Raw genomic sequence first — 21969 nt, forward strand, 5'->3', positions numbered from 1 at the left:
GTCTTAATTTTTTGAGGAATCTCCATACCGTTTTTCATACGGCTGCACCACTTTACCTTTTCACCAACGGTGTACAAGAGTTCCCTTTTCTCTACATCCTCACCAACACTTGTTATTTCTTGTCTTTTTGATAATGGCCATGCTAACAGGTCTGAGTGATAATTCATTGTGGTTTTGACTTGTATTTTCCTAATAATTAGTGATGTTGAACATTTTTTTGTGTGCCTATTGGCCATTTTTATGTTTTCTTTGGGAAAATTTCTATTCAGATTCTCTGCTCATTTTTTAATCTAGTTGCTTATTTTTTCATTGTTGCATTGTATGAATTATTTATTTATTTTGGATATTAACCCTTTATCAGATATATGATTTGAAATATCTACTCCCATTCAGTGGGTTTCCTTTTTGTTTTGATGATTATTTCCTTCACTGTACAGAAGCTTTTTATTTTGATGTATCCCATTTGTTTATTTTTGCTTTTGTTTCCCTTGCCTTTGCTGTCATATCCACAAAGACATCACTAAGAGCAACATCAAGGGGCTTACTACCTATGATTTTCTTTTGAATTTTATGGTTTCAGGTTTCAAATTCAAGTCTTAAATACACTTTGAGTTAATTTTTGAGTACAGGGTAAGACAGTGGTCCAGTTTTATTCTTTTGCTTGTGGCTGTCCTGTTTTCCCAACACCATTTATTGAAGTGACAGTCTTTTCTCAATTGTATGTTCTTGGCTCCTTTGTCATAAATTAATTGACCATATATGCATGAGTTTATTTCTGGGATCTCTGTTCTGTTCTATTGAACTGTGTGTCTGTTTTTATGTCAATACCATACTATTTTGTTTACTATAGCTATGTTGTATAGTTTGAAATCAGAGATCATGATACCGCCAGCTTTGTTCTTCTTTCTCAAGATTGCTTTGGCTATTTGGGTTCTTTTGTGGTTCCATACAAATTTTAGAGTTATTTCGTCTATTTCTGTGAAAAATGCCATTGGAATTTTGCTAGGGATTGCACTGAATTTGTAGATTTCATTGGGTAGTATGGACATTTTAACAGTATTAATTCTTCCAATCCATGAACATGGAATATCTTTTCATTTATTTGTGTCTTATTCAATTTCTTTCATCAATATGTTATAGTTTTCAGTGTAGAGGTTTTTGCTTCCTTGGTTAAATTTATTCCTAGATATTTTAATGTTTTTGATGTGATTGTAAATGGTTTGTTTTCTTAATTTCTCTTTCTGATAGCTCGTTATTAGTGTATAGAAACATCATAGGTTTATGTGTATTGATTTTGTATCTTGCAACTTTACTGAATGTGTTTATTTGTTCCAGCAGTTTTTTGGTGAAGTGTTTAGAGTTTTCTGTATTGTATCATGCCATCTGCAAACGGTGACAGTTTACTTCTTCCTTTCCAATTTGGATGCCTTTCATTTCTTTTTCTTGCTAATTGCTGTGGTGAGGACTTCCAACACTATACTGAATAAAAGTGACAAGAGTGTGTGTCCTTGTCTTATTCCTGATCTTACGGGGAAGCTTCCAATTTTTCATCATTGAATATGATATTCTTTGAGTTTGTCATATATGGCCTTTACAATGGTGAATTATGTTCCCTCTATATCCACTTTGTTGAGAGTTTTTATCATTAATAGATATTGAGTTTTATCAAATGCTTTCTCTGCATTTATTGAGATGATCATTTGATTTTTACCATTCATTTTGTTTATGTGATGTATCACGCTAATTGATTTGTGGATGTTGAACCATCATTACATCCTTGGAATAAATCTCACTTGATCATGGCATATGATCTGTTTAATGTATTGCTGAATTTGGTTTGCTAACATTTTGCTGAGGATTTTTGCATCTATCTTCATTAAATTCATTAAGGATATTGGCTCATAACTTTCCTTTTTTGTGGTGTCCTTGCCTCATTTTGGTATCAGGGTAAACTCATAATATGAGGTTGGAAGGTTTCTCTCCTCTTAAATTTTTTGGAAAAGTTTGAGAAGAATGTGTATTATTTATTTATTTATTTGATGAGAAAGATTGGCTCTGAGCTAACATCTGTGCCAATCTTCCTCTATTTTGTATGTGGGAAGCCACCACAGCATGGCTTGATGAGTGGTATGTAGGTTTTTGGGTGGGATTTGAACCTCCAAACCCCAAGCCACCAAAGTGGAACACATTAACTTAACCCCTATGCCCCTGGGATGGTCCAAGAATTGGTACTAAATCTTTAAATGTTTGATAGAATTCACCAGTGAAGCTATCTGGTCCTGGACTTTTGTTTGTTGGGAAGTTTTCCATTATTGATTCAATCTCCTTAGTAGCAATATGTCTGTTCAGATTTTCTGTTTCATCATGAATCAATCTAGGTAGGTTTTATATTTCTAGGAATTTATCCAATTCGTCTATGTTGTTCAATTTTTTGGCATATAATTGTCATAGTAGACTTTTAAGATCCTTTGTATTTCTGCAATATCTGTTGTAACATCTCCTCTCTCATATCCGATATTTATTTGAGTCCTCTCACTTTTTCTTGGTGAGTCTAGCGAAGTTTGTCAATTTGGTTATCTTTTCAAAGAACCAGCTCTTAGTTTCATTGATCTTTACTATTGTCTTTTAGTGTCTATTTCATTTATCTTTGCTCTAATCTTTATTTCCTTCCTTCTACTATCTTTGGGCTTCATTTGTTCTTCTTTTTCTAGTTCCTTGATGTATAAAGTTAGGTTGTTTACTTGAGATTTTTCTTGTTTTTTGATGTATGCCCATATTGTTATAAACTTCCCTCTTAGAATCACTTTTGCTACATCCCACAGATTTTGGTATGTCATATTTCTGTTTTCATTTGTCTCTATGTATCTTTTTATTTGTTCTTTGATTTCTTCAATGACTCATTGGTTGTTCAGTAACATGCTGCTTAATCTACACATTTTTGTGGTTTTTCCAGTTTTCTTTTTATAATTAATTTCTAGTTTCAAACCATGTGGTCAGAGAAGATGGTTGATATAATTTCAATTTTCTTAAATTTATTGTAACTTGTTTGGTGGCCTAGCATGTGATCTATCCTGTAGAATGTTCCATGTGCATTCAAGAAAAATGAATATTCTATTGCTTTTGGATGGATAAAATGTTCTATATATATCTATTAAGTTTATATGGTCTCATGTGTCTTTTCTGGTCAATATTTTCTTATTGATTTTCTGTCTGGATGATCTATCCATTGATGTAAGTGTGGTGTTAAAGTTCCCTACTTTTATAGTAATGCTTTCAGTTTCTCCCTTTAGGTCCACTAATATTTGCTTTATATATCTGGTAATTTTATGTTGGCTGCATATATATTTATAAATGTCATATCTTCTTGCTTGCTTGACTCTTTTATTATTAGGTAATGTCATTCTTTATCATTTATTACAGTCTTTCTTTTAAAGTCTGTTTTGTCTGATATGAGCATAGCTACCCAGCTTTCTTTTTGTTTCCATTTGCGTGGAATATCTTCTCCATCCCTTCACTCTCCGTCAGTGTGTGTCCTTACTTCTGAAGAGAGTTTCTTCTAGGCAGCATATAAATGGCTCTTGTTTTTTTATCCATTCAGCCACTCCATGTCTTTTGATTGGAGAGTTTAGTCTATTTAATTTAAAATAATTAATAGATATGTATTTATTGCCATTTTGTTAATTGTTTTCTGGCTATTTTCATAGTTCCTCTCTGTCCATTTCTTTTTCTCCTCCTATCTTCCTTTGTGGTTTGATGGTTTTCTTTAGTGTTATGTTTAGATTCTTTTCTCACTTTCTCTTAGCTATTTACCATAAATTTTTGCTTTGTGGTTACCATGAGGTTCACATATGACATCCTACGTATGTAACAATCTATCTTAAGTTGATAACAACTTAAACTTGAGCGAATTCCAAAACTTTGCATTTGTACTCCCTTCCTCCTGTGTTTCATATTTTGATGTCACCTTTTATATCTTTTTATGTTATGCATTTCTTAACTAACTATTGTACTTTTAGTTCATTTTATTACTTTTATCTTTTAACCTTCATACTTGCTTTATAAGTGATTCATTCACTATCTTTACTACATATTTACTTTTTCCAGAGATTTGCACTTTCATGTATTTTCTTCTTACCAACTAGTGCTATTTCTTTCCAGCTAAAAGAAGTCCCTTTAATATCTCTTTTAAGGCTGTTTAGTGCTGCTGAACTAGTTAGTTTTTACTCATCTGGAAAACTCTTAATCTCTCCTTCAACTCTGAATGATGACCTTGCCGGATAAAGAATTCCTGGTTGGAAGTTTTTTCCTTTCAGCACTTTGAACATGTCACACCACTCTCTTCTGGCCGGCAAAGTTTCTGCTGAAAAATCAGCTGACAACCTCATGGGGTTTCCCTTGTATGTAATAAGTTGTTCTTCTCTTGTTGCTTTTTAAGAGTCTCTCTTTACCTTAACTTTTATCATTTTAATTATAATGTGTATTGGTGTGGGTCTCTTTGTGTTCATCTTATAAAGAACTCTCTGGGCTTCCTGGACCTGGATGTCTGCTTTCTTCCCCAGATTAGGGAAGTTTTCAGACACTATTTCTTCAAAAAATGACTCTCTCCTTTCTTTCTCTCTCTCTTCTTGTTCTGAGACCCCTATGATTCAAATTCTATTTCACTTGATGTCCCAAAGGTCCCTTAAGCCATCTTCACGTTTTTAAATTCTTCTTTTTGATGTTCTGAGTTCCACGTGTTCCACAGCCCACTGATCCATTCTTCTGCTTCACCCAGCATGCTGTTGATGAACCCCGATACTTATTTTTCGGTTCAGTTATTGTATTCCTAGCTTTGTAATTTCTGTTTGGAACTTTCTTATATTTTATGTCTCTTTGTTGAAGATCTCACTAGGTTCATCCATTCTTCTCCCATGTTCGGTGAGCATCTTTATGACCATTACTTTCAACTCTTTATCAAGTGGATTGCTTATCTTCATTTCATCAATATCTTTTTCTGAAGTTTTGCCTTGTTCTTTCATTTGGAGCATGTTCCTTTGTCTCCTCATTTTGTCTGACTTTCCATGTTTGTTTCTATATATTGATAAATCAGGTACCTCTTAGTCTTAAAAGAGTAACCTTATGCAGGAGATGCCACATGGGGCCCAGAGGCACAATCCCCACTGGCTACAAGAGCTAGGTACTCAAGAAATGTTCCCTGTGTGGGCTGTGTGTGCCTGCCTCTTGTGGCAGGGCTGCAACTGTGGTGCACAAATATGCAAGACTCTCTCTTTTGACTGAGATGCTGCATGTAGTTGGACCAGGCTGCAGCACACTGGGGCAGGGCACTCAGCCAGTCCTTCTGGAGCTAGGTGGGCCTCTGTGGCAATGGTGCATGGAGGTGAGGTCCTTCCACCAGAACTAGCAGGCTAGAAGGAGGGTATGAAATAGTGCCCTCTAGCACCAGCGCCAGTGAGTCAGAAGAACACAAAGATGGTGTTCACCAATCTTTGTCCCTGGAGAGAGTCTCAACAGGTTCCTGCCTCTCCAGCAGACACTTTAATATAGGAAAATGAGTCTCCATCACCTATGGTCTAGGCACTTTTCAAACTATTGCTTTTGCACTGGGTTTTGAGGCAAGTGAGTCTGTGCACCAGCCCATTAAGAGTGGATTTTCCATTTCCTGTAGCCTGATGGTTCTCCTGGATGTAAGCCCCATTGGTTTTCAAGGTCAGATGGTTTGGAGCCTGTCTCTCTGGTGCAGGTCCCAAGGGTTGGGGTGCCTGAGGTTGGGTACAAACCCCTCCCTCTTCAGGGATGTGTTTCCTGTTATGAGACCCCTCCCAACTATGAGTCACAGTACCAGGATTAGGGCTTCAGGAGAGGCTGAGTCTCCCTTTCTCTTATCGATCTCAACATGGTCCTTCTTATCCTTTGTTGTGGATGTGCTCTTTAGTTAGCTTTCAAATCCTTTTCTGAGGGAATTGTTCCATGTGTAGCTGTAGATTCATTGTGTCTGTGGGAGAAGGTGAGCTCAGAACCCTTCTATGCCACCATCTTGAACTGGAAAACCTCTTGATCACTTTTTGATTGATTCACGTTTTTCATGCCATTTATTTTTCCTCTGTAGTTCAGATGTTACACACTCAAATTCTGTTCTTTCAGTGTGTACTGCCAAATTTATATAATTTGTACTTATAAAAGTTGAAAAGTGATCAGTGATTTTATCTTCCTCTTGGACATCACCTCAAACAATCCACACTTCTAAAATAAATACTATAACATATTTTATCTCTTTTTTAATCCAAAGTGTTATTTTAAAATTTTTATTCAGATTATGAAAGTTTTAATTTATGATTTTCCAGGATCATTCTTTTATTTTGAACTATCTTTTATTTTCCTGAAATTGCTTTCAATCTGTTTAAATTGTTTAGAACTTTCTTTTAATGATGAGATGATATGATGAACATTTTCAGTTTTTGTCTAAAATTCTCCATGCTGCCCTCATTCTAGAAGGATAATTTTTCTGTATGTAAAATCTAAGTTGACTGTTAGATTTAGATTTAGATTTTAATGTGCTGATTTTTAATGCTGGCTACTTACATAATGTAGTGTATCAAAACATATAAACTAAAACTGGCAGAAGTACAAACAGAAACACAAAAATTTACATTAAGAGTGAGAGATTTTGATACTTTGTACTCTCAATAATGCTGCTCTCAGTAATTGATAGAAGACAAAAATTTACCAATAATACAGATTTAAATTAAAAAGTCTGCCAGAACACTACAGTCACTACTCACAGAACACATCTTTTAATGCATGTATAAAACATATTTCTAAATAAACTCTTTTTAGAACGTTTTTAGATTTACAGAAAATTTGCAAAGATAATAATGAGTTTTTAAATACTCTGTACCCAGTTTCCCCTATTAGTAACATCTCATATTTGTACTGTACATTTGTTGCAACTAATCAACAAATATTTATATATTATTATTAACCAGACTCCATACTTTTTTCAGATTCCTTTAGTTTTCACCTAACACCTGTTTTCTGGATCCACCTAGGGTCTCACATTACATTTATTGGACTTTTACATTTATTAGGCTTTTCTTAGTTTAACAGTTCCTCGGACTTCCCTAAAAGAAATCAATGTTCTTTGGAGAAATGACTGATTCTAAGGCTGAGGCAAGAAATATACACGATGAGCCTGGCGCACCTTATTTTGACAGAAAGTGAGGGAGTGCCCACAAAGAACAACTCTCACGATGATGGAAGCATGCCAGAGGGATACAGGAAGCACATGAAAGAGCTCTCAATGGCCAAAACTGGGACAATATAAGCAATAAAATAAAGCACCATGAATTATAATCCAAAGCATAAAATAAATATCCATATATCCATATTGATATAAATAAATTTTGGATGCATAAGTAAATGAGAAAGACACACATCTCCTATACAGTAGAATCCCAAATAATTTATGTAGCTACTCCAGTTATAAGGATGTAGCACATAAACACACCACCTACTCCTTAAGTATGGGCTGCACTTAGTGACTTTCTTCCAAAGAGGACAACATGGAAAAGTGGGAATAAAAGATAACTGTATAGTGGAGAAATCTAACAAGTCCTAAATCAGCCAGGTGCTCAAGGTTAAAATCAATAGTAAGTCATGTTGATACTCTATACCCTTAATATGATGAGAATAGCACATCTCCTCTGTGGTCTTCTTTCAAGAAACAAATAATTATAGTCTAATCATGAGAAAAACATCAGAGAAATTCCAGCTGAGGCATATTCTACAAAATATTTGACTAATAATCCTCAAAACTATCAAGATCTCCAAAAACAAGGCAAATTTGGGAAACTGTCACAGCCAAGAGGGCCTAAGGAGATCTGACAACTAAATATAATGTGATGGGATGGGATCTTGGAACAGAAAAAGGACATTAAGGGAATAGCTGAGGAAATGTGAATAAAGAATGGACTTTAGTTCATAAGAGTCTATCAGTACTAATTCATTAATTGTAACAAATGTACCATACAAATGTAAGTTGTCAATAATATGGGAAATTGAGTGTCTGGGACATGTGATACTCTCTGTACTATATTCACAACTCCACTTTTTAACCATAATACTCAAAATTTGTCAAGGTGAAGTAAACAGAGTCGTTCTGGAAAGAAATTTGGCATATATTTCTAGAGCCTTAGAATTACTTTTGCTCTCTGAAACAGTTAATTCACTTTGCAGAATCTATTGATCCCGTTAACAATCAGAAATGATGATGTATGTTTATAAAGAAAAAATTTCAACATTAGCAGAATGTTTAAGTAAATTATATATGTACATATAATGACGCACTCATAAAATGTTTATTATGTAATGCTAATTAATAATACACTTAATTATGTACTATTGGGCAACTTAGACAGGATCCCAAATTGTATATACATTGTATACTAACTATATAAAAATGTATTTAAAAGAACAGGTTGTGCCAAAATGTTAGCAGAACATCCCTCTAGGTGGAGGGATTATGGGGGAGGGAGGTAGAGTGACCTCCCCATAAGCTGTCAGCGTACATTTCTGTCTACTAGTCAGACAATAGGAATGAAGGAAGTGCTTTGAGGAAGGTTATCCTCTAAGTTCACCAACCTTGATATGCTTCAGTCTGAAAAGCATCTCTACAACTTGTCTTTCTTCATACTCCATTGAACCATGATGATATCCAATGCCCCGCCGTAACAGACTGTGCAGTTTGTAGCATTGTCTTGTTCCTCTCAGCCTGCGTAAGATCTTCATTAAAGTCTGAAATGCCCAAATAATTTGCCATATCAAATTAAACCATTTATCTTTCAACTTAACAGTGATGTTATGTATTAAAAAAGTTGTTTAGAAATCAACACAGAATTGGAAACATTTCTAAAAAGACTAGTTGTGTTTTAGTCCAGAAGCCAAGGCCTATTGGAACTATAAAGTGCCTGAAATAGGGTATTTAAGTAAGACAGTTCCATAGTACCTGACTTTCAAAGCTCTATATCTGATACAGGCAAATGCAGTCCAACCTCATATGTGATGATCCTTTCTTCATCCATTTGGTCATTGGGAACATGCATCCCATTTTTTCCCCCATATCCACTGATTGGTGGAGACCTAGCCTCGCTCCCAAGGTGTTTAATCACTGTTTATAGATCTAATAGACTGCACTAAGGACTCTAGCTGAGCCTGGGGCAATTAGGAGACACTGAAGGGAAAGGATAAGAATTTTAAGAGGTGAGTGAGGGACCAGAGTGCCCCGAGCCTACTACCCAAACCCATCCCTGTCTAAGCTCTCAGCTTAGTCTGATTTTCAACCACCCTTATTTTGTTCTATTTCTGCTGTTAATTCAAAACTAACTTACTGGGTTTTTTTCTGTTATACCTCCAGTTATATCTGACCAGTGCTGGGTTGGTCTCTCTCTCTCTCCCTCTCCCTTTCTTTGTCTGTGTCTTCCTGTCCTTTTCTGCTTGTTTTCTTTGTGCATGCCACTTCCTGTTTTTCCTCTCTCTCCCTTCCTTTCTCTCTCTTTCTTTCTTTCCTCTTTCCCACTATTTCCTTTCTCTCTCTCTCTCTCTCTCTGAAACTCCCTGTGTCTGTTTCTGTACATTTCTTTCTGGCTCTCTCTCAGTTGCTATTAATTGTTTCTCTGTCTCCTCTCTCTTTCTCTCTCTTCTCTTTTTCTCCCTCCTTTTCTCTCTCTCATTCTGCTTCTCCTCCCACCCCTGAACCCACCTCATAACATAAGGAAAGAAAAAAGCGTAAACAAGTAATAAACACAGTTCTCTGACTACTACATGAATGATTAGGTCAATCAACAAATATTTTATGAGCACCCATTGTTTAGGGTCTCTATCCATATTCTAGAGTTAAGTTTTTGAATGAGATGTGGGGTAAGGGAGAAGTACAAGACAATAATGACTCTACGGTTTCCAGTTTGAAGAACTAAATACATAGTAGATATAGAACAGAGAAGAAAGAATTTTCAGAAGACAGACAAATATGATTTTGAGGTTCTTGTAGTAAGTTGTTGCTTAAGCCAGTAGCTCAGAAAAGAGATTTTTACATTTAATTTGCATGTTTCTATATACATAAAGGAATAGTTATAATTAACTTCAATTAATAAAGGAAATTTCACGAGATAAAAAGGCTTTAGATGTTGGAGTTACACCTTGGCACAAAGCTTCGAGCTGCTTTTAATAGCTATATAAGCTTACATAAGTTACTTAATTTCTCCAGCCTCCAGCTTTAGTCTCGCAAATACTGTTTCAAGATTAATTTAGATTAATTATGTTGTGTGTCTTATCAAAATACAGACACTACATGCACTTTTAGGGGGTTAAAATGTATCCCTTTTAAAATTCACATATCGAAGTCGTAACCCCTAGTACCTCAAGATGTGACCATATTTGGAGATAGAGTCTTTACAAAGGTAATTAAGTTAAAATGAATTCATTGGGGTAGACCCTAATACAGTATGATTAGTGTCCTTATAAGAAGAGGAAATTTGGACACAGACATGTACAAAGGGAGAAACAGAAAAAACGGAAAGAAGATGGCCATCTATAAGCCAAGGAGAGAGACCTGGAACAGATCCTTCCCTCACGGCACTCAGAAGGAATCAACGCTGCTGACACTTGGATCTCAGACTTCTATCCTCCAGAAGTCAGAAAATAAATTTCTGTTGTTTAAGCCCACCCAGCCTGTGGTATTTTGTTAAAGCAGCCCTAGCAAACGTATGCACGCACCCAAATGTATCTCCATTTCGTTTCTCTTACCTGATTATCCACAGCTGTATGATCAGTATAAGTACACTCAGGAGAAACTTCATTATGCTTCTTAATGTTTTTCTTTATTTCCTTTATTTCAGCCTCCCATAAAATAATTCTTTGAATTCTAGCATTTGAATCTGAGTTTAAAAAACTGAATATAAAATATTAGGAAAACCAGTAGATATATTGATTATAGCATGCATGTTCCCTTTTTTTTAAGTTTGAGGTTATGTCTATAAATGACAGGAGAAAAGAATGCAAGGGAATTCAAACTCAATGCATAATTATTCCTATTGGAGTATATTCATCAGGCCTTGATTACCTCAATTGCCTGTTTATCAGCTTACCATTTAAGTATATTTTAAATATATGTATTAATATGTATTTAACAGGAAACAGAAAAACCTTCTGCACCTCTCCCATCTTTCAAGACAACAAAATTTTTATTTTCTATGTCCAGTGGAATTATATTTTTGACATTAAGTTTGATGGAAAAATTCAATTTTCCTAATAATTGCATCTAAATTCAAACGCTTTACAATAGGAGAAGTATAGAAAATATTTATCTGCCGACTTTCTTCTTTCAAACATACACTGTAATGGATTTTCTATAGGTCACAAAATTAGCCTTGAGATATGTTGGAGCATTTCTTAATCAACAAGTCATTGTTTGGGTGGAATGACATGCAGAGGAAGAGTGATCAGCCTGCTGGGCCATTAGAAGAGGTTTGTATCTACCATCCTGTATGAGAGTAGTTGGCCTCTGGGCCATTGACGTTTTGGCAGCACACATGTAGGACTGTCACTCTTTCCAGACCCAAACCCACCCTATATGACCACCCGTCTCAAAAACACATTAGAAGCAGTCAGAAAAGAATAATTATTGCATTATGGTTACTATTTCTCTCAAGAGTGCGTAAGAACAAATGGTAAAAAATAATCCTGAGTGAGGGTGAGAACTTTGTAGCTATTATCATAATGAATTTTGTTTCCCAGGTTAATATATATGTTAGAATGAAGCAAAAATAACAGAGGTGATACAAATCAAAACTACAATGAGAAACAACCTCACACCCACCAGAATGGCTATTATTAAAAAGATAAGAAATAACAAGTGTTGGAAAGGACATGGAGAAAAGGGAATCCTCATACTCTGCTGGTGGGAATGCAAACTGGTGCAGGCACTATGGAAAACAGTATGAAGATTTCTCAAAAAATTAAAAATAGAAATATCATGATCCAGCTACTCCACTACTGGGTATTTATTGAAAGAACATGAAAACACTAATTCAAAAAGATATATGCACCCCTATGTTCATCACAGCATTATCCATAACACCCAAGACTTGGAAATATCCCAGGTGCCCATCAACAGATGAATGGAGAAAGATGTGGTATGTATACATGATAGAATACTACTCAGCCATAGAAAAGACAAAATGGTGCCATTTGGGACAACACGAATGGACCTTGAAGGTATTATGCTAAAAGAAGTAAATCAGACAAAGAAAGACAAATATCATATGATTTCACTCATATGTGGAAAATAAACAAACAAACACATAGATACAGAGAACAGATTGGTGGTTACCAGAGGGGAAGAAGGTGGCAGGGGGGAGAAAGGAGTAAAGGGGCACAGCACATATGTGGTGACAGATAAAAACTAGATTTGTTGATGGTGAATACGATGCAGTCTATACAGAAGCTGAAATATAATAACGTACACCTGAAATGTATACAATGTTATTAACCAATGTAACCTCAATAAAATAATTAAAAGCAAAAAAATTTTAATAAACAAGAAGGGCAATTTCTTTTAGTATTTGTCTGGTTTACATTAAGACAATAAAGGAATAAAAATACTAATCATGTTTATTGAGTGTTATATTAAAAAACAAATGTGTTAGTGAATTTGTTCTGAATAATTAGGTGTTTGATATTTTAATGGCTATCCTTCGTAAATGGATATAAACATTCATACACTCCATTTTAAGCAAATTTGCAAACTTACAATTTCTAAAAAACAAATTATAATTTGCCCTTCTAAGATAAAAGAAGGAAGGAAGCTAACATAATCAAGAAAATTATTGTAAAATATTGTATAATTATCAAAATACTCAGAAATCCTCTCCTGCACATGCCTGCAAAAGTGAAGTATAATTAAACTAACTTGATGTGTCATAAAACAAGAATGAAGTAGTATAGTTACACTATAAAAACAAGTTTGAATTACAAAGACAGCTGAACATTCATATCTCTTATTAAACATTTAATTCCACAATTCGAGTAGAAATACTCACGCAGCATAGTTTCTCTTTTGAGATCTTATTGCCTTCCATAATTTCTTGTTCAAATTTTTCTTCTCTCTTTCAGAAATTGGATTGTTATGAGTATTTCGCTTGTTTATCAAATTAGTAAGAAGTCGTGAAGCTGATAATTCCACTGAGTGAATGTTGTATCTAAATTTAAAATATGTGAGAATTTTTGATAATCGCATGCTCATATCAACCTAGACCTGTTTGAATTACTAAATAAAATTTTTGGCAAAAAGAACATTTGTTTGGGCAGGATCATTCTCTGCCTTCCATCACTTTTTGCCCTTTTGACTCCCAAAGTAGAGTCTGTGTGAATGGGATCAGAATTTTCTAGACAGCTAAATTTTTGAATGATAAATGTGATAAATAAAACAGGTAAGGGCATTTTTTCAGATTAACACTACTCTCTTCCCCATTTTAAAACAATCTGTATATTAACATTTCTGAATATTTATAAAGAATGGACTAGAGTTTTCTGTTGTTGTTATTAGTTAATTCTTTTTCACCTATGAAATGCAGTTTGAGTTAGAAATTCTATTTTGTAGAGATTTCTATGCATATTCTTATACTTCATCATACTTGGCTTAACTTTTTTATCTTTGCTCAAAATGTTTCCGGTTTACTACTACATAAAATGCAAATTCCTTTTATAGGCATTTGAGATAATTCACAATTTGGTCTGAAATTACCCTTTTAATTATGAAATTGGTATATGTATATACATATGAGGCTTATCATGGGGGTGGGTGGATATATACACATAAATGTGCATAAATTAAAGTAATCTCAAGCCATAGCTATTCTTTCTCTCTTTCATATAAACATATATAATATTTATATATGATGTAGATATATGACACATATAAGACGTATATGAGACATATATACAATCTATAAGTTATATATGAGATATACACGTATTATATATATATACAAGATAGATATGACAGAGTTACATTTCATCAATATTTATGATCTACCTGTTATCTAGTCAGAGCAGAAATTATCTACATTTATAAATTACATCATGTAAGCTTTGCTCATACTCTTTCCTTTGTCGGTTTGTTTTGCTCATACTCTTTCCTTTGTTGGTTTGTTTTGGAGAAGGTCTTGTTCTGTTTCAAATGGGGTGGAATAAATTACATGTAGGCTCAGTATCCTTCCCCTCTCCTCCCTGTCTAGCATATCTATTCTTTGAGACCCAACTCCTGTGCAAAAGTGTTTTGGACCACTCCAACCCATTACATTTTCTCTTCCTGCTAACCTCCGAAGCATTCAGTGTCTTTATTATGTTTATTTATGTGCATATGTGTGCTAAGTTACATGCCCTTGAGGGACAGACTGTGCTTTACAGTCAATAATTTATTGCTTTTTCCTCCTATCTTCCTGGAAGTGACAAACATCTCCTCATATCCACTATAACACCTACAGAATGCCTTGAACACTGAAATGTTTATTAAGTATTTACATACTAACTAGCTATACTATTGAATCTAATTGTTTCAGGGTCATATATATTATCACTCTCCTAATGACTGTCAATTCCTTAAGTACAACCATGCCACAAACTTTTTCCGCATCCCTCCAGAGTCCTTGGTCCAGAACCAAAGAGCAAAGTGAAATGATTTGAATGTGAACTCATTTTGCCCGTACAGATGAATTAAAGATTTTGCAAAGAAAAAAATCATTATTTTGAGTATAATGAAAACATGATTGCTAATTATTTGATGAGTCTGCTACTAAGCTCCATCTAACTTTCCTTTAAATGCTTTGAAGGGAAAAATAGAAAGAGAAAACCAGCAAATTGTTTTAAAGCTTTCCTAAAATCTTTTCTTTTTAGTCAGGGGTTTAGATGTAATCATTTTTGCAAACAAGGTACAGAACAAATATTTAGTGCGAGGTCGTATGTGTATGTGTGTATGCGTGTGTGTACTAGAGTACGTGCTCTCTTTTGGCAAACACACAATACAGTTTTATCACTTTTGGCTTATCTTACTTTGATGATATATAGACTTTTTCTAATAACTGAAGGGCCAGAGACTTCTATTGTACTTAACTACACAATCAGATTTTGAAGTAAAATTTAACGAGAGGTTTTCCTACCTCTCATATTATACCCAAGTTGGTATAATAAGTACGGCTTCAACATAATAGAATTAAAATTCTTCAAAATTCTACTAGAATGGCTGAATCAGAAATTCTATATACCTGCTCAACTACTCTTTTCAAAAGTTCTCAATATTCATACAATTTTAAGTAGAATGCTATCTACAGAAAATATTACTTACGAAAAAAATATTGCAGGAAGCCTATCCATTTCTTTAAGTTTTTCCACAAAACAAGGAAACATTCTTCGCTTTTCAGTTTCTGAACTGTCAAAAGTTTGAGGCTTAAGGTACTCCAGTAACTGATTTACCTGAATAAAAATATCATAAGTAAAAGGTAGATGATAAAATATTTGCGATTGTTTAGAATAGGTAAAAAAAAACCAGCTAACATTTATAATAGAAAACTGTGTTGACATCCACATCAATGTAAATTATAACACTAATCAAAGCCATATCAAACTGCAAAGAAATTATATCACTAAAAAAGTAAGACTACTGTAAGTTCATCTAGTAAAATAATTGGTATAAGATACTATGTATAACCAGCCCTCTAATTAAAAAAATAATTTGAAATGAAAATGATATAGCAAGAGAAACAGCTGGCCACATAAATACTCATTGAAAGCAGAATTTAGTTTACCATGACTTGTGATATCAGAGGATGGCTGGTAAAAAGACAAAATTAAGAGATAATTTGATTCATTTACTCATTCAATTTATATCCTATACATGCCTATTGGTTTATAAATAATATTTTTAACAGAATTATCTAAAATAAAAAACAAGAAAAAGAAATGTTTTAAACTAAACTTTTAGGTGGAAAAAGTATAAAATGACCAAACAAACATTCAATAGATGAGAAGAGGATCTTCATGTTAGGAATAGCACAGCATGTCATAAGGGAAGGAAATATACGGGCTAGTGCCTGCTGGAGAGGGTATCGGATGGAACTAATTGGAGCCTAGAGGTTTGCCACCTCTTAGCAGATGGCAAAGTAAGGGGACTTAGTAAAATTAAATTTGATCTAGGCTGGCATCTATAGATCTAAGTGTGTTAAAAGCCAGATAATGGCAATGATAGACCAAAGATTCTCAACTCTGCTTGCACATTAAAATTACCTAGAATGTTGTTTTAAAATGCCAGTGCCCCACCTCCATGCAAGGCTGCTGAGATCAGAATTTTTAGAGATAAGACCAAGCTCCCTAGATGATTTTAAAAAGCAGTTAGTGATGAAAACCTCTATTAACATAGTAGTAATTCTTGACATTAGGTAGTTTTCAGACTCACTGATTGGGCAGTCTTCCCAAGTCAATGTGTAATTGAAATTTAAAAAGAAAAAATGGGCTCCTTCCTACATGGAATGAGAAGTTGGGAGGTAGGGATGTATTGAAATCCTGCTTCCATTACTTGAGACGATGCTGATCAAAAAGTGATCACATCTTAACCATGATACAGGGCCCCAAGTGGTCAAAGTTATTCGATATTACATGTCAGCATATGTGAACGAGTTCATCCATATTTCTTTCCTTCTAATGGTTCAGTGAATAGTCCTGGGTAACTTTGGGCAAGTGCCACTGCTAATGCCATTGAGATATTGTAGTACTCATTTTCAGGAGCTAAAGTATCATTGGGATTTTTTTATCACCAGAAAATAGTAAAGTCAAAGAATAGAACTTAAAGTAAATAAGATAAATAATACTTAAAATTTCTCCTATCTATTCAGTTTGTTGGTGACAGAGAGAAGCTGAGCACCTACCTAACCAAACAAGTAAACAGACAAAAGTTCTTCCTTTGGGAAATATTGGAAAAGAGAATCAAGATAATGACCCAGTGGTTTCAAAAATCAGAGAAGTCCTACCTTTTATGAAAAGAAATAGCCCAACCTGGGTTTAACTGTCTGAAACGCAGATTCAAAAAGGACATGGTTCCAGCATGTGTGGGTTGTCCAGGCTAGAGCTCAAGTAATGATTCTTTGCATTTTTCCACGACTAGCTAACTAAATTTAAAGTAGAATTGCAATGCGTGGTAATGGGATATCCATCTTCAAATCCTCAAGAGCTTTATGTGTGACTCCCCTGAACCTAAATGAAAAAGTCAGATTCGTTTTATATTAATCTTTTCTCTAAATAAATCCTAAATGGTTTTAACTACCTTGGTTCGGTCCAGCTGAGTCCAATGAATCACTTCCTTTTTCAGTTCCTCTTCATATTTCTTGGCATCTGCCCTCATGATGACTACCTTATTTTTGAAGCAGCTGAATTCTTCAGGTTCTAACTCCTTGAAAATGGAGAACCACAAATACAAAGAAAAACAGTTACCATCCTTTCTAAAGTTTTCCATATATTCCAATATGAAATAAACCTCTCAAACAGTCAATATCCAACCATATTCAGTTACCAGTTACAGGGTTAACTGCAAATACACTGACTGTTCTGTTCTCTATCTAATGGTTGCATATTATCCTGTTTTCACTAGAATCTACGAAAACGTAATTTTTTAAATATTGTCTTAGCTTTAGAGATAAAAGAAAATTCCCAACATTTTTACTTTAAACATACGTATTTTTCTTACCATGGCAAGGCACCATTCTAAGCATTTTATAAATAACAATTCAGTTACTCTTCATAATAACCCTACAAAGCAGAAATTATTATCTTTTTGGCAGGGAAAAAGCAAACATAGAAAATTTAACTAATTTACCCAATTCTGAAATACTGTGGCTCTGGAGTTTATACTCTTAACAATCAGAGATGCTGTACCAGAACAAATACTATTCATGAATTTGCTCATTATTGATGGACTGCCACAGCCAAAGGACTAGAGCTGTCAGTCATAGAATATATATATATACACACACCTGCATTCTTGGCCATTCTGGCCAAACATGTACCATAGCATCATAAAGCAGTATGCTTTCCCGAGGAGAAAATCCAAGGTCTAAAGGGATTCCGTATTTCTCTATCTAAAAACCATGAAATACAACATTATTAACTTTATATCCCATATGCATATTTTTAATAATCTGGATACATACTCATTTTCCAAAGTCGTTTATACTTACATGATTGACTGTAAGTGCAGCACATGGGTGATAGTGTTCAATGAGAAAGTCGTTATCTTTTAGAGAACACACATACTTTTCTAGATCATTGTATCGTTCTTTGTACCATACTGTAAATACAGGATTGAAATGATCACTAAGATTTGTTTGCTTTCAAAACAATGATATAACTCTGATTTTACAATTATAAGTAGGCCTGGGGATACCTATGCATGAATCTATAGTCAATAAAACACTAGAAACACTGCTGTGCATTGGGAAGAACCTTGAGAGAGGACTCAACGTACATATACTGTCGATCTGTGCTTTACTTCTCCTGGTCTTAATCTTCAATTATAATCTATCATTGCTTTTCAGTTCCTAGTATTTAATTATGATTTTATAATTTATTTCTCTGCGTATTCTTGTAAAGCATGACTTTGTGTAATGGGGCATGGGAAAAGTAAATAGATATATAATCATACAATTTTTAATTATAAACATTAGGTTTTACTATTACTATTATTATTATACTATCTCTCTGTCTTTGAGAATAAGATTACCAGGTCACAGAAATAGTCACAGAAATTTGTTTTCTTTTTTCTCTTGTCCATTTTTATTTTAAATCTAGGAAGCTGATATCCCAAATGTCTCTATTAATAAGGCACTAGGATTTATATTTTTCTTAGCACTTATCACTACCTAACATGCTATTTATTTCATTTTATTTTTAAATGTGTTTATTACAAATCTTATTTAATCTCTACGTCTACATTAGAATTTAAGCTACATGAAAACAGGGAGCTTGTTTCCTGTTGTATCCCTAGGGACTAGAATGGCGCTTGGCACATATTAGGCACTTTAATATTTGTCAGGTGACAGCATGAATGTCACATGGGGGGATCTGCAGCTTTTGGTTGGAAAATAGCCAGAAAATATGATTTTATACTACTTCAGAGAATTTTCATGAAAATAGTTACATGTAAAAGATATAGCAACATTCATCGATTCAGTAGTTAAATTTTTGTGGTACATTTAAAGTATAAGATATTATGCCATGGATAAAAACAAATATACACATTATATATAATATTGTCTATGTACTTAAAAAAAATATATATATAATATGAGTGTTCTCCAAAGAAAATAGGGCATATAAAAATACATTAGACAGTAGAAAATTTCATAATGTAGGATACAGTATGGCACTTGAACTGAAAGGATTAAGGTAGAATTTGAGCTGTGCCTCTAGAAAATATCTTTGAAATAATAGATAAGATTTAGTCAAGTGTAGTGGAAAGGTCACTCCAGAAAAAGAAATGAAAAAGTAAAGGCAAGATATGAGGAAAAATGAATAATCCAAATGTCAAGAAAATTCATGAAAGTGGAATGATAGCATAGAACTAGACCACAAGTGAAACAGGATATTCTGAAGCAAACATTTTTCAGTGAGCCAAAAGTGCCCTCTAAATATGTTTTGGCTTTAACTTTTTCTTACAAAATAGAAAGTGAAACAAATATCCTTGCTATAATTCCATCCTAAACCACACAACATTATGCAGGAATTCCCATTATTTGAAAATAAATAATCTTTGGAAAGAGCTTAATCTCCAAGTTTAATAGAGTCACCATTAGTTAGCTGTGTGGACTTTAGCATGTTACTTAATCTCCAATAGCTAAGTTTCTTACTTATTTTATTTCCTCTATAAATGAAAGTAAAATTGATTTAACTTTCAGAGTTATAGTAAGGACCAAGTTGCTTTGCATATATGAGATACCCTATTATGTTGCAAGCACATCAAGTGTACTCAATAATTCTGAGTTCCCCTTCTCCGAGGTTAAGATATTCATACCCAGTCTAACTATGTGTGATGACTTTTCTATTCTTTTTCTTTGTTGTTTCTTTGAAGCTTTCAGGGCATTTTGTGATGAACCAGAATTTTCCATTGTGCTCTCAACATGTTGCCAGTATCTTTTAATTAACACCAACCATCTAGTTATTAAAAAAAAGAAAAGCATTACTGTCACAGAAAAACAAATCTATAATATCATTTTTTCTAAGAAAAATCATTAAAATTGATAAGAGAGTAAAAATCTCTAAACATTGAACATACTAAAATTATCTTTATATTTTACATTATAAAATTACATTTATATTTTAGTTTAGCCTATACACCCACCTAGCGCCCCGATTTTGGCTACTGCTGCCTAGGGGACACCTTTAGATTGCCAGGCTCTGGTGGCCAGTGGAGGTTATGCTTGCAATTCCACAAGACTATATATTTGCATACTTTTAAAAGCAATTTCCTGAGAGTCTGGCTTCTAGCTGCTGGAATTTAGGTGCTGAGATCCTCCCCTTTGGGACACTGACAGGCCTTGGCACATTCTCAACTACTTGGAGGTATCAAAAATATAATACGCTGCTTGGACAAGCACAGAGATTTGAGAGACAACCAAGAGCTGGGGCAGGCTGAATGACAAGATTCATCTCCTACATAAAACCACTCCTTCAAGACTGGGAGAGGTGGTTTGTTTCATCTACTACATAGAAACAACACAGAGAGTCAGTAAAATGAAGAAATATAGGGATATGTCCCAGATGAAAGAACAAATTAAAACGCAGGAAAAAAGTTAATGAAACAGAGATAAATAATTTACTTGATAAAGACTTCAATGTAATCATCATAAAGATCCTCACTGAACTGGGGAAAGAATAGATAAACACAGAGGAAACTTCAAAAAAGAGATTGGCAATATAAGAAAGTAGAAAATAGAAGTCACAGAGCTGAAAGATACAATAATTGAACAGAAAAATATAATAGAGGGCTTCTATAGCAGACTAGATGAAGCAGAAGAAAAGATCAGTCAACTAAAAGACTAGGAAGTAGAACTCACCCAACTAGAGAAGCAAAAAGAGAAAGGAATGAAAAAACGTAAAGACAGCTTAAGGGACTCGTGGGACAACATCAAGTGAACCAACATTCACATTATAGCACTCCCAGATGCAGGAGAGAGAGAGAAAAGAGGAGAAATCTTATTAAAGAAATAATGGCTGAAAACTTCCCTCACATGTGAAAGGAAAGGGACATCCAGATCCAGAAAGCGCAGAAAGTTTCAAATAATATGAAGCAAAAGGGGCCCACACCAAGACACATTATAGTTAAAATGTCAAAAGTTAAATACAGGAGAGAATATTAAAAGTAGCAAGGGAAAAACAAATTGTTACATATGAGGACACCCCCATAAGACTGTAAGCAAATTTTTTAACAGAAACTATGCAGGTCAGAAGGGAGTGGCACGATATAGTCAAAGTGCTAAAAGAAAAAACTTCCAACCAAGAATACTCTACACAGCAAAGTTATCATTCAGAATTGAAGGGGAGATAGAGTATTCCAGACAAACTAACCTAAGGAATTCGTCATCGCTAAACTGACCTTACAAGAAATGTTAAGGAACGCCTTTAAACTGAAAAGAAATGGTGCTAATTAGTAACAAGAACACATATGAAAGAATAAATCTCACTGGAAAGGTAAATATATAGTAAAGGTAGTGAAATAATTACTTATAAACATAATATGAAGGTTAAAAGAGAAAAATAGTAAAAAATAACCACAATTACAATAATTAGTTAAGGTATTCACAAGATAAAAAGATACAAAATGTGAAATCAAAAACTTAAATGTGGGGAGGGGAGAGTAAAAATTTTGAGCTTTAG

General features: G+C 34.1%; 1 protein-coding gene across 5 annotated transcripts in view; it reads right to left on the reverse strand.

Moving 5' to 3' along the window:
- LOC106837751 (probable ATP-dependent RNA helicase DDX60) overlaps positions 1-21969 on the reverse strand; it is a 223710-nt gene that overhangs the window by 30977 nt on the left and 170764 nt on the right. For all 5 annotated transcript variants that reach the window (XM_044766994.2, XM_044766993.2, XM_044766992.2 and 2 more), the window contains 8 exons: positions 20108-20247; positions 18276-18385; positions 18072-18176; positions 17366-17491; positions 15395-15522; positions 13092-13250; positions 10798-10942; positions 8638-8790 (listed from right to left, as the gene is read on the reverse strand). In XM_044766994.2, coding sequence (XP_044622929.1) covers positions 8638-8790; positions 10798-10942; positions 13092-13250; positions 15395-15522; positions 17366-17491; positions 18072-18176; positions 18276-18385; positions 20108-20247 — 1066 coding nt within the window. The remainder of the gene's footprint in view (positions 1-8637; positions 8791-10797; positions 10943-13091; positions 13251-15394; positions 15523-17365; positions 17492-18071; positions 18177-18275; positions 18386-20107; positions 20248-21969) is intronic.

Source organism: Equus asinus, chromosome 3 (assembly GCF_041296235.1).
Source record: "Equus asinus isolate D_3611 breed Donkey chromosome 3, EquAss-T2T_v2, whole genome shotgun sequence".
NCBI classification, from domain to species: Eukaryota; Metazoa; Chordata; class Mammalia; order Perissodactyla; family Equidae; genus Equus; species Equus asinus.